This window comes from Caloenas nicobarica, chromosome 2 (genome assembly GCF_036013445.1).
Source record: "Caloenas nicobarica isolate bCalNic1 chromosome 2, bCalNic1.hap1, whole genome shotgun sequence".
NCBI lineage: Eukaryota > Metazoa > Chordata > Aves > Columbiformes > Columbidae > Caloenas > Caloenas nicobarica.
Genome location: NC_088246.1, coordinates 111,881,566 through 111,894,993, shown reverse-complemented (window position 1 = coordinate 111,894,993; position 13,428 = coordinate 111,881,566). Strand labels below are relative to the sequence as shown.

The 13,428-nt window shown below is 36.9% G+C and overlaps 1 protein-coding gene across 7 annotated transcripts in view; it reads left to right on the top strand.

Moving 5' to 3' along the window:
- The window catches only part of PTPRM (protein tyrosine phosphatase receptor type M), a 472,021-nt gene that overhangs the window by 239,598 nt on the left and 218,995 nt on the right, over positions 1-13,428 (top strand). For all 7 annotated transcript variants that reach the window (XM_065629988.1, XM_065629983.1, XM_065629982.1 and 4 more), the window contains exon 8: positions 10,543-10,851. In XM_065629988.1, coding sequence (XP_065486060.1) covers positions 10,543-10,851 — 309 coding nt within the window. The remainder of the gene's footprint in view (positions 1-10,542; positions 10,852-13,428) is intronic.

Below are 13,428 nucleotides of genomic sequence, written 5' to 3'. Positions count from 1 at the left end.
AGGTTCGTTTGGGAAAAGGATCTTGTTACACATTAAACAGATGATCTTCTCAACTTTACAGTACGTACCTCTCATTTAGTATTGTACTTAAGCGTTAGTAGTAGTTAGCACATAATAGCGTAGCAGAAAGACAGAATGTCCTGTTCCATTTTGACATGTATGTAAGTTCAGAGTTTCTTTTACCAGTTGTTACAAAGAATCTGATTCATTTATCAGGTTTATGCATTTGAGAGTTATTTGTCAAAACTGATCTCACTCTACATCATTTGGTTAAGGTTGATCGCACATGTCAGATTAGAAAGAATGGTAAATATTCTTTTTAGATGAGTAACATTGATTGGTGGCATTTTCTCTTTTATGTAGATTTATATGACCATGTTGTCCTGTCATCTAGGTTCAATAACAGCCTGTTCTCAACCCCCACTTTAGCTAACACTGCTGTACCTAACAGCTCTGAATTAATGTGATTTGTCAGTAGCAATAGGCCACAGTGATAACCAGAACACGCTGCTACATCTTATTCTGACTGATCTATGAAACAGCATTGCCCATTTATTCTTTGGCACAACATAATAAACAGTCTCTGGGCTTCTACTTTCATGGCAGGTATTGAACAGCTGAAACCTTCCCTAATTTACACAATGGTCTATCTTTTCCCCAGTTGACTTCGGGGGAAACTCTAGAAGCTGTACCATAAAAATTAATGGGGTCAAACAAGCTAACATGTCACACAACAGAGCAAACACTGCATGCTTGCCATTAATATTAGTCAGAAGGTGATTGGGGCACTTACTGTACAAAAATACATGTCCTGTATTAGTGTATAAAGAGAATGGTTTATCATACTACATCATAGATATATTCCAGCCATTTCCAAGAAAATTGGCTAGGGGAAAGATTTTTGCCTCACACGAGAAATTCTAAATGTTTATATTGTTCTCCTTGGTTGCTGGGTTTTTGACTACTGAGTAGAAAACTGTATGTTACATTAGTGCCATTTCCCCTGGTTATGATAAATTGTCCAATTATGTCTGTTGTTCTCAAGAATATACTTAATTATGAGCCAGCCACATGCACCTTCTCCTAGTATATCTGGAAGTTTCTGCATTGACCCTGCATTACCAGATGCTTTCATTTTCAGTGAAGACAATACTGTTGTGTGGTAGCTATGGAAAGGAGGTATGTCAGGTGGCCACAAGAGCAATTCTTCAGACCTTCAGCTTCCTTTGTGTTGCCTGTGGCTTCTCCAATATGAGCAGCAGCTGGGCTGCAGGCTGCATAAGTTGGCTTAGAACTCCAGCCATGTGATCAAGTCAGAAGAAGGGTTAAACACCTGTGATAGATTTGGTTGAGAAGGACGATATTTGCAATGTAAGTCTTTTCCTCAAAGATCATTCTAATCCAAGTGTCTACCAAAGGTAGCATCTACTAGAAATAGACACTTTATTTGCCATCTCACTATAGTAATTCTTCTGAGGGGTATTTGTCACAACCTTTAATTTCTTGTTGATTTATATATTCACGAAGGTTCCTGGGGTGAAGTGAGGATAAATTGTTGTTGCCATATGTGTGAAGTGAAAAGTATATGCCTGCAGTCTTTATTTTTCACTTCTCAGTTAGATATGCGCTTCCTTCACGCGAAAGAAAGAAAACCTTAAGAACACATGCTTGTCTGTCTTTCGATCTCTCTAGAATTACCTTGTCATGAAATGTAAAACTAATGTGTAGTTGTAAAAACCACTGCCAGCATTTTCCTCACTAGTGGCTGATGGCTAAGTAGATTTAGAAATGAAAGGGGTTATTATAAAGTGATTACTGAATAGCTAGGTATGTCATTTTAAACAAGCAACTAAAATCTCTGTTGCAGATTCAGAATGTAATCTTGTTTGTATCATTCATACTTAAAATCTGATTTTGATTGTGAAGGAGTAATCATGTAATGCAGGTAATTTGACAAAAATACATTGATGTTTTTCTTTCATTCCTTATTTAAATGTATTAGAGTTTAAATGACTCACCATTCAGAGTACACCTATAAAATGACAACAACATAAAGATTAGATTCCATTTATGTTGGTTCAGATTTAAATTTTACTATAAAGTGAAAAGTTCATATCACCTTTCATATCACCTTTCATGAAATAAAGCATTATATAGAAACTAATACTTAAAAAAATACTACGAACTTCAAAAGGGTGTTATTGATTATTAGACCAATATATTTTGCAACTGTGCATGTCAGCCTGAAGACTTAGGCTTTGTGGGATACGTGTGGCCATGGATTGGTGAATAAGAGATGAAAAAGTTAAGGAAAGTGTCTCATGCAGGATTATATCACGCATTCACATTTCTGTATCCAGTGCTTGTAGCAATACGTTACTAAAAGCTTAAATCTAATGTCTCATCTGGTTTCAAGCAACAGCTAGACTTATTTTTTTATAAGTGGTGAGCTGATGCCTTGGATGTGTATTAGAATGTGCTTTCAATGAATCTTCTATCATCAGCTAAACATTGTGGTTCTCTCCCAAGAATTCCTGTATTTTTAGCTTGTGTTTCAGCTAGAAATACCACAAAAGTATTTCTCCTAGTGATAAACTGATATTCGTACTCATGATTATTCCTGGAAAAAGTAGACCTCTACTTTTTGAGGAGGAGTGAGGATTCAAGCTGGCTCATTTTAAGAACTTGATCTGATCATTTTACTGCTGTGAGCTGTGAGAATGTATTTCGTTGTTTTCTGAGCTCCCATGTTTTGGAACTAACCAGGTCTGATCACAAAGTACAGAAAAAAACCTGTTGAATGGTATGTTCTAATGCATTAGAAATGAGACTGAGAATTAGGATTCTGCAGCTTTTGTTGATGCTTTGTAACTTTCAGCAGATAATTTGTTTGTTTTGAGTTTCAGTTTCTTTGTGTATAAATGAGGACATGTGCTATCCTCGTATCTCCTACAGATACGTAAGGTTTAACTACACAATATTTCAGAAGTATATGATGAAACAAAGTCAGTGGAAACATGATCTTGCATCTGGTTCCAGCCTGAAGAAGGATGGTGTTGCCATGGTCTTACTGACAACAGGGTAGTTGGGGAGTTGCTCGCTTTCCTCCTTTGCCCAGTAGACCGCTGGCATCTCTGGCAGGAAAAAGAGGCCAAGTATGAGCACATGCCGTAAGCGAGAATCTTCCAGTTCTCAGATGCAGGGAAGTGGTTTAGTCGAGAGAGGGAAAACTATCCATGTTGTGTTTGCCCTGAAATGTGCGTTTTTATAGTTAAGTCTTGTCTTACGGACACCTTCTCTCTATTGTGACACTGTGGATGCCGATCATGTTAGTGAAGGTGCTGGGGGAAGCGTGTGTGGGAAGATGACTCCTGCTTCTCAATGCTCTTAAGTCTGCAATAACTCAAAAGGGTGCGGAATGGGTCTCCCCAGGCTGCTGCTCTGAGTTAGCATCCTCATGACTTCAGGGTAGATAAACCCTTGTGTTCATCTGCCTTCACTGGCATTTTTTCTGTGGAAGAAAAATGCAATGAAAATGATATAATTTAAAAGAATATTTTTTTCGATAAAGAATATCATTAAAAATAAACCTTTATTTTCTAAAATTTGCTCAAAGAAAAGCAGGCATAGCCTAGTTTTCAACATATTGGATATATATATATAGAGAGAGAGAGAGAGAGATATATAACCTTTCCTCTTTGGATCGCAGGTGATTATCATTTCAGTTTTGCTGTCTCATAGTTCCTTCTCTCATTAGCGCTGAAACTCTGTAGGGCTTGCGTCCCAACATTTTTTAAAGTGTCGGGGAGTATATTTAGAAGACTGATAGAAGTCCTGCTTTTCTGTGGGATACATCTATTTTTGCGGAAGGAGGGACGTGTTCTTTTGGAAACGCTATTAGCAAGTAACATTGAAAGATTGGTAAGAATTTTAAATACCATAACTTGAAATCTTTCCAGGAGATGCTGGGTATCTTCTGTGGTCGTTTATCTGCTACTATCAGTTTCCGTGGCTGCTCCATGAAAGGAAGTAGAGATATCCCAGGTGAAACCAGTGTTTCAAGTTTATTTACAAATGTATGATTGTTCTTTGTTTTTAACATTTTTGCTTGCTACCACAACACGCTATGGTCTTAGAAAAGTAAGATGACCAATCTGTAATGTGCCCCTCTTTACGCCAAGGGCTGATTCTGGATCTTCCACAGCTTCAGGTAGCTTAGTCTTTGATTTCACTTTGAAATGACTGGGCTCAGCAGGTCAATGGCATCAGCAACTTAATATTAGGATTTTGATTTTGCTCATTTTATGAGTAATTTGTCCTTTTGTTTCTTTGTTTCCTTCCTCTTTACTTGATTCCTTTCTTGTATAATTCAAATAATGGACAGTATGAAAAATCATGAAGGTAAAGTGCCCCTTTTCTTCCTCTAGTCCTAAATACAAAGCGGTTCTTTATATTAGCCAATTTGACTGCTCCTTTGGATTTGAGATGCAGCTGTGTAAAATCACTGTGTTTTTATTGACCTAAATTAAAAAATGTTTAAAAGCTGTGAAGTTACACCACCCAAAATCTTGCCCACTGTTTCTTTCCTCATTGCACTCTGCAGTTTTTGGTAAATTGGAATTTGAAAAACCCTGCTCTGTTGCCAGATTTGATAAAACGTGTGGTATTTTGAGCAAAGAAAAGCTCCTTTTGAACTTCAATCTGTTGTTGAAGAACTCAGACAAAGAATAATTACAGTATAAAAATCACTCCATCACAGTTGAATGTGATCTTTCACAAAACTGTCTGACCAAGTTTGCAAACAACCTCAAAATGTTTGCAGTCATGTATAGATTGGATATCAAACCAAAGCAAATAAGGAGAAGCCAAACAAGTAAAATATTTGACCTACTTTCTTGCTTGATGTTGACTATAGACGTGCAAATCTTGAGATTTGTTTTCTAAAAACAAGACAGACATGGTTACTTTGATAGCAGCTGGCTCACGAGGTATATAGTCTGTTCCCCAATAGGTGAAATGATATTTCACCCCTGTAGGTGAAATGATACTTCATTACCTCATGATCTGTGCTCCTGAGGCATAACAAAATATCTAGACTACTGAAGAGCAGCAGAGTATCTGTTTATCTGGAGAACTGTAGAGTTAGTAGAGAAATCTGGCTTTATAACCTCTGCAGGTGAGGTTTTACCAAGTAAGGAGAAATATGGGTGAAATATGATGTGCATAAATATCTATAAAGTAGGAGTTGTAATGTCCATTGTTAAAAAAGGTTTAAGTACTTGATGTTGTAGTTTCTCTGTAGGGAAAAGTGAACTTCCCATGTCTCCTCCTCAGTTGTTCTGGTTTGTTTTTCCATGGAAGGTACTTCAGATTAAGTGAAGTGCACTGACACCCTGATCACTTTTACCAGTGCTGGTGAACTCTTAAAGCATGAGTTTGCCTTAAAACACAAGTAGCCTTGTTTGAAACAAAGCATGTCTTAAATTGTCTGCTCAATCAGATGTGACCCTGATTTAGTGTGTGGAATCAAGTCTAAAGTTTGTAGGTGCTTATGATCTCCATCACTGTAGTATGCAAGTTCCTTGCAGGTGTTCATGAAATGATCTGCAAACCTCTGATACAGATGCTGGATTCCCACTTTACTCAGAGGGCATTGACATGAAAAGATGTTCAGTAATTTGAACAAGACTGCTTAGGCAATCTGTTACGAAGCCCGTACATTTAATTATCATTAGTTAAATTTGCGTTTAAAAGACCTATAGTGGGTAATACTTTAAATCACAGGTGATTCTGGGTTCATCTTAAATTTTTACATTTTCTTGTCCTGTTCATCCTTTGCTTCCTATGGAAGGACAATGGAGTCCAATCTGGAATTTAAATCACAAGAGTTGTGATTTTAGAGCTAAAACATACTAATAATTTGCCTAGACAAGAAGTAAATTCTTCATTCCTATTGTTTGGATGTCTTTCAAATGGTACCTAACACATACCAGCTGTCTGCAGCTATTGGAGCACCATGGAGTGGCAGAAAATCACCATGCCGTTACTTTTTCCATCTCTTATTTCAGTAGGTCTGTGTAGTCTGTGGGGAAAAGACAAAACTTCCAGTCTGAGTTCTCATTCTAAACCCAAGTTTTGATGATCAATGACAGGATGCTAAAAATACACCTAAATGTCTCTGTGATTCTGAAATTGCGTTTCTGAAAAAGCATTGTACTTGTGGTAAGAGGTAAAGTGTGAAGTTCCAGAGAAATGAGCTGTGAATTGCAGCTGCAATGGAAATTGATCCTGTCTGTCAGTCTCTGCTCTGTATTCTCAGGAAGATGTAGAGGAGCAGAGAAGGAGCCAAGATCGACGATTAAATGAGATGCTAAAGTGCCAGGGGCTAGAACTGGGCTTGCCGGTCCCTCTGGCCAGAGCTGCACCTGTCAGACTTCACTGCCTGATACTCTGCTGGAGCTGGCAGAAGGAAAGTGGTATGAAAAATGCTGCGGGCTCCAGCAGGGGAATCAGTAAGAACTACCTGGCTGAAGCTTCAGGCATGACAGGCAGTGCCCTCCTTTGGGAGGAAAACCTCTTCTCTTATGAAGTGGTAGGCCTTATTTTCCCCATTCGCCTCATGATTTGTACCAGTGAGGCATGAGAAAATAGCTGGAATACTGAGGAAAACCAGGCTGAGTTCACATAGAGAACTGCAGAGTGAGTTGAGAGGTCTGGCTGTAAATCCTCTCTGCAGGTGTGCCTTTACCAAGTGAGGAAAAGAACAAAGGCTCAGCAAATAGCTGTTGTGGTGTGAGGTATATATGTTGCATATAATATTATTGGTACAGCATCTTAATCTCCTTATTCATTTTCTACTCTAAAAAATGGGATTTCATTTGTGATTAGCACTGTGCCATGATGCTTCTCTGTGTAGCTATCGCTAACTTGATGCAAGGTAATGACAGCAGACCATTGCTAGGATGACAACTTTCCGGTACTATATGAATAGTTAGTGCAAGTCTCATGAGCATGACAGCAGCATCTCTATAGAATGCTTACTTTTTCACTGAAAGTTGGGAACTTACCATGGGAATATGAAAAAAAGATCCTATAGAAAATAAAATCAACAAAATTAAGTTATCATGCTGTGGTAATTAGTTCAGCTTTCCCTTTTAAACCATAGCCAATAGCTGTCATTCTTTTTGTGTTGCTTAACAATTTTCTTTCCCCAAGTATCCTGAGTCCTTCATGATGCAAAGCGTATACTTTCAAGTGTGTTGGAAGCAATGTACTGTGCTTTCAGAACCATATCACATTAAATATTTTTTTCTGGGGTGTACAACAATACCTCCAGAGAAGCTCAGTGCAAACTTGATCTAATGGAAATTTCTTTTTCTATCTTTTGTTGCAATAACTTTTCTTTCTCATGGCTGTTTTGAGCTACCTGGATTTTTAATCCAAAAATTGCATTGTTACCTCAGCCTTTTTTTCTGGCTTCCCTTCATCTCTTTCCTGCTTATAGTATGAATTAACTGCATTTAACCAAAAGTCATGATGTACTTTGAGCATATAGATCTGATATGACTGAGAACTCAACTATATACAGCAGATGAAAACTGATATCCTCAGGTTTGTAATGAAGTCTTGTCTGATGAATGAAAGAAGTGTGGTATTGAAAAGAAAAATAAAATAAAATAAAGCAAATAAAGTAGTGGTAATTTAGGAATTAGACTTATTTGATGAAACAAATAATAAAGCATTATCAATTTCACTAGGCATGTCCATTTTGACAATTTAGAAGTGAGACTGAGGACACGGAGTAGGTAAATTCTGTGGAGTGTAGGCCTGTATCTTCAAAGGTTCTTTCATGGACAAAACTGTTTGGAATATTTAACCTGACTTTCTCAGTGCACATCCTCCGTAAGCCAGCAGTTATCCCACCTGGTGCATCATATCAGATCTTGCTTTATTTTTCCTTAAATGTCTTTCTCTGCTGTGTCCCAGGGGTTTTTATATCCTACCTCTCTCTTTCCACTAAGTGCTGTCATTGGCTGGTTGGCCCATTAACTGCTTGACACTTACCCCACGAAGGGGTCATTAGGGCCCTATCAGTTGCATAATCTCTGAACGATGGTAAGAAAAATAGATATGAGTTGTGTAGCTACTGATGCTATGGATTACAGAATCAAGTTAGGAACCAAAGCTACCAGAGTATTTGCCTTGTCTGATGACCTTTATCCTGTGAATATCAACAAAAGCTGTATTGTCTCCATCTTCTACAATCTAATCTCTTTTTTTCCTTGTCTGTTTTGTTAGAAGTGAAAATGTACCTGTCATTCTCATAGCAATGACTTGCAGATTTAACTAGAGGGCTAACTTGTACTTTTTATTAAGGTAACGTGACATAAGAATATCTTCCTCCTGGGCAGAAATCTTGGATAGGTTTTGATCCAGTATTTTTGTATAGCCACTCAATTTCAGTTTTAAAATGCTACGAATTAGTTTTATGTCTCCAACAAAACGATTTCTCAGCTCCCCTGTGAATTTTCTGATGTGCCTACTATGGAATTAAGCAGGCTGTTCCATATTCTTGCAGCTGGGAACTTTGTTCAGCTACTTAATGTTGTATGTCAGGGTCACCTCAATTTTGTAGATTTTCTAGTCCTATTTAGCCCATGCGGGTAGCATTACAGTTACACAATACCTATCAAATGCCTTTTGGTATTCGTAGTCTCACCTGAATGAAGAAACGCTTAGAAGCTGATATGAAAACAAAACAAAAAGGAAAGCTGCTTTATCATGAAATTTATGTCTGAATTATGCAGAAGTGCTTAAGGAAGACGTGAAACTCTTAGGACTTGCCAGTCTTTGAGGTTGGCTTCTAATTAATCTTAGTCGTAGTAGCAATAGAAAACAGCCCAAACACAGGGATTCTTAGCCGGGGTATCTGAGTGTGGAGGCAGGTGAATGGCTCTACCATGATTTATCCTTCATGAGGACATTTTTACCGGTCAGTCTAGTCACTAGAAAGGAGACCAGGATTAGACCCATTGCTGAATTCGTTTTGCTTTGCCATTTTGTCACTGACTGACAAATGTACTGTATTGGTGATCAACACTGTTGAGTAGTGGGAATTAATTAAAAAAAAAAAAAAAAACACAAACCTGGAGGATTTAAAAAGGGGAAAAATACCCTGCTTTGTAGATTTTAGAGAGAACAAGCAATTTCTTAACACCTTTTTTTCAAGGAGTTAAGATGAATAACATCTTTGAACAAATGTTTCAAGCATGCAGGCATTTTATTAAAAAGTAAAAAGATGAAATCCTGTGTAAATTGTTTAGAACATTTCTAGTGAAGACATGTTGATTAATAAACATAAAAGAGGGAAGATGCATATTAATTTGTTTATGTATAACGGATTTCTAGCTCATTAGAAGTCTTCTAAGCATTTAACTAGTGAAGCAGTGGATAAAACTAGACGTTGTCTTTAATCTTGGTGAGGGCTCCAATATGAAAAAAGCCTAGATTATTGCTAAATATGTATAATAGCTCTATTAATGACAGTGTTTTGAAAATGTGTGGTGTGTGTCAAGTCAGTGGTTTTGCTGTAATATGGTGGAAATTTGGGTTAACTTTCCTATCTCAATTGCTAGAACCAGTAGGACTGAAGAAAATTTAACTTCGCCAACCACGTTCTTTGGCTTTTGTATATAGATAGCCATAAATTCTTGGGTATGATTTTGTTAGATGTGATTTATGGCTGGTTATCCAATGGGAGATCTCTAGGAAAGCTCAGATGCAGTAGGATATTGGCTGATGTGCCTCCTGTTGTTTCTTTCCATTCTTTGCTAAACCACTACTACAAATTGAGGTATTTGCACTGTTTATTTTAGATGTGTTTAAAGAAAAAAAAATTTAAAAAAAGAAGAAAGAAGCTATTAACAACTAATGTTTATGGAAAAAGAACCCTATGGACTATTTTAGAGGAATTGGAATATTAACTTAATGTCCCGGCCAAATAGTGATTGAGTAATTGCATTCAGTCTAATTTAAAATCAAATGAATAAGAAATAGCTGAAGAACCACCCAACACTTTTTCTTTTTATAAACAGTCCTGGGAGAAAATCACCAGGTCTTTGCAAATTTCTCCTAAAATTACCTTTTTCTTTTTAGATACTTGTTTTGTGAAGATTTCTACTTTGAAAGTGTTAACACAATTTTTTTTTTTTAATGGACTTCTCTTTTTTTTCAAGCAGCAGATAGGTAAAAAAGTATGCATAATTTAAACTGTATCGTGCATTTTGAGTTTACCCATAAAAAATATTTGCTTTTCATTTTTCATCAAAGACACTTCACTCTCCTTTTCTCACTGTTTTTCCCCTGATTTTTCAGAGACCTGTACTTTTATTGTCATTTGCACTATGAGAGATAAAGCAATGAATTTCTGGTTTTGCTTATTTGTCATATTTAATAGAAATGTATAACTTTTCACTACTCCTTTTACTTAGCATTACAGTAGAAATAAATAATCATACCAGAATTATATTGGTAATTTTGCAGATCCAATGCGTGGGCCACGAAAACTGGAGGTTGTGGAGATCAAATCTAGACAAATCACTATTTGCTGGGAACCATTCGGATATAATGTCACACGTTGCCATCGGTACAACCTCACAGTCCATTACCGTTACCAGTCCGGAGGACAAGAGCAAGTGAGAGAAGAAGTCAGCTGGGATACAGAAAGTTCACATCCCCAGCACACAATTACTAATCTATCACCATACACAAATGTCAGCATCAAATTAGTACTAATGAATCCCGAAGGACGAAAGGAAAGCCAAGAACTTGTAGTACAAACTGATGAAGATGGTGAGTTTTTATGTTTACATATACGTATACATTGTACATGAATACTACCTGATAGTCAATATGTTTTTCTACAGAAGTGCATGTTCTACTTTCACTAAAATCTGTAGCAGATTTTCCACCACTTCAGAAATTTTAAGACTGTAAAGTGTTATAATGATCTTTTATATAACCTATAACATCACACATCGTTTAATCATTTCTTTATTAAACTAATATCTCGTACTTGAACTATGTTCTGCCTCTTAAAAGTTCCAGTATCAATTTGAAGAAATTTCAGGTGATTGTTTGCAGTATCATGTATGCTTTTCTGTTGATATGCTCAATATTAAATATTTGTTGATTTACGGTTTCAATTTCTCTAGCTTTGGCTTTCCAGCCACTGTACTCTGTTAGTTGCTTATTCAGACAATATATTCCATATACAGACATTCAAATATGTAGATATTCCCTTCTTTTTAGTAATTTTTGGCTAATGTGGAGTTTTCAGATCTCTTCTTTTATTTTGAGTAATAACGTAATTTGTGAGTGTCTTTTTTGAAGCATGGACAGCCAAATTGGCTACTGCGTCTCTGTAATGCTGTGGTAATATTGCATGTAAAGGTTATACCATCTGCCTAAGTTCTCTGTGATATTATTGTGATTATATATGCAGAGTTTACTGGAGCTCTGTTAGCTACAATACCAAAATGGGACTTTCTTGTGGAATTCGTCATGCACTAGGAATCAGTTTCACCATTCCAGAACATTCTATATTGAGATATAGACCCTTAGGGCCCTCTACAAGTGTACCTTAGGTTTTTTGACCTTGCTTTTCGCCATTTTAAAATGCATACTGCTCTAAGAAACGTTATCAAGTGACTGGCATTGCTTTATATAACAGATCTGTCTTCCTCCCATTTTTATCATCTGCAATCTGCACAGGAGCGACTTTCTAATTTCTTCCAGATCAATGTTAGATACACAGCAAACATGTTGGAAAGATTTCTAGAAAAAAACTTCAGCAATGATGAGTTGCTCTTATAATACATACTTAAAGTCTGTCATTTAAACCTATTAAATCATTTAATATATGCTGTATTGTTTTTTGTAGTACTAATGTCTAATCGAAATACATGAAGGAATAAATTAAACAATTTAGGAATGTATAGTTGCTAATGCAACAGATTTGACAAAGCGAAGCTAACAAAAAAAATCGTTTAATTAGAATTAATTTTGCTGTCATCCTCTAATTATGATTCAGTTCAATCGTAGGATGGTAAAGCTAAAGACCTTATTGTTTTCTGGGCCATTTATGTGTTTTCTCTGAAACTTTGCATAATATTTTCTTATTCCTGGCCCCTGGAACTTACATTATTCCAAGACCTATTAAAAACCAGCGTCAGTGTTTGAGAGAATACCTTGGACAAAAATCATAAGTTTTTTTGTATACCATACACTTTCAGTAAGGTACATAAGTCTGGATGTAACACAACAGAGTATACTGACCCAAATTATCATCATCATTTTTTGGATCACGCAATCAGGTAGGTTGCAAGGGACCTCCAGAGCTCGTTTAGTCCAACCTTTTGCTCAGAGCAGATCGAGTGAAAGCAGATTGCTCAAGGTCTTGTACAGCTGAGTTTTGAGTGTCTCCAAAGATGGATATCCCACAATTTCTCCAGGTAACCTCTGCCAGTGTTTGACCTTCCTTATAGAATAACTGCTCAAGTTTATGGCCTTCAGATAATTTTAGAAGGTTGCCACAGTGTTTTGCTGTACTTCCAGTTTATTTACACTATATGTAATCCCTCTTTTACACATAAATCATTAACCCCATGATTCCAAATGAGTTTTACCAGTTCCTTCCTACTTGGCAGCAAGGTTTAGTCTTAAGGCTGCTCTAAAGGCATCATTTTAGTGGTCCATACAGGACAGTTCAGAAACCGTCACCTGTATCCTGGAGCTTTCCCTTGTTGCCTCACAACAGTACTGTGTGCATTTTTCGGGATTTTCCTTTCCCTTTCCGTTACAAATGTTGTTACAAAAATAAAATCACAGATAAATGTCCATGTGTTGTTTACACATCTCCCTCTCTGAAAACTGCATTGAGGTTGGCTCAGGGATGAGGTAATTGTTGCAGAGCAAACAGGAAACAGGAGTAGATACCTGAGAGCGGGTGACATACCATTTATCAGAACCTGCTGACATCCCTGACTCTTCAGAGGTCATTCTCATAAATTAAGAGACTTTAAGAAAATGTCAGTTCTTCAGTTTGTCCGCTTCATAATTTGTTTATGTTCACCCTGTTGTAGGTCATCAAGCCTAATGTCAGTGTTCTATGCAACACGTGGCTTATCTTTCCAAGCTAACCATTCTAGTTCAGTCTGTTGAAACTAGGAGGTGTTACTTCAACGCTTGTCTGTTTTCATGTATAAATGTTTAATATGCTTGTCACTATGGGACAGTAACACTATTGATAAGTAGGTATCACAAATGGATTTTATTTACAGGAGTTTAGATTTGAGATATCGCCTAATTCCTTATAAAATGCTGATTTGTCCTTTTCTTTCGTCAACAGCATTTTACAGGAAAAGTGCA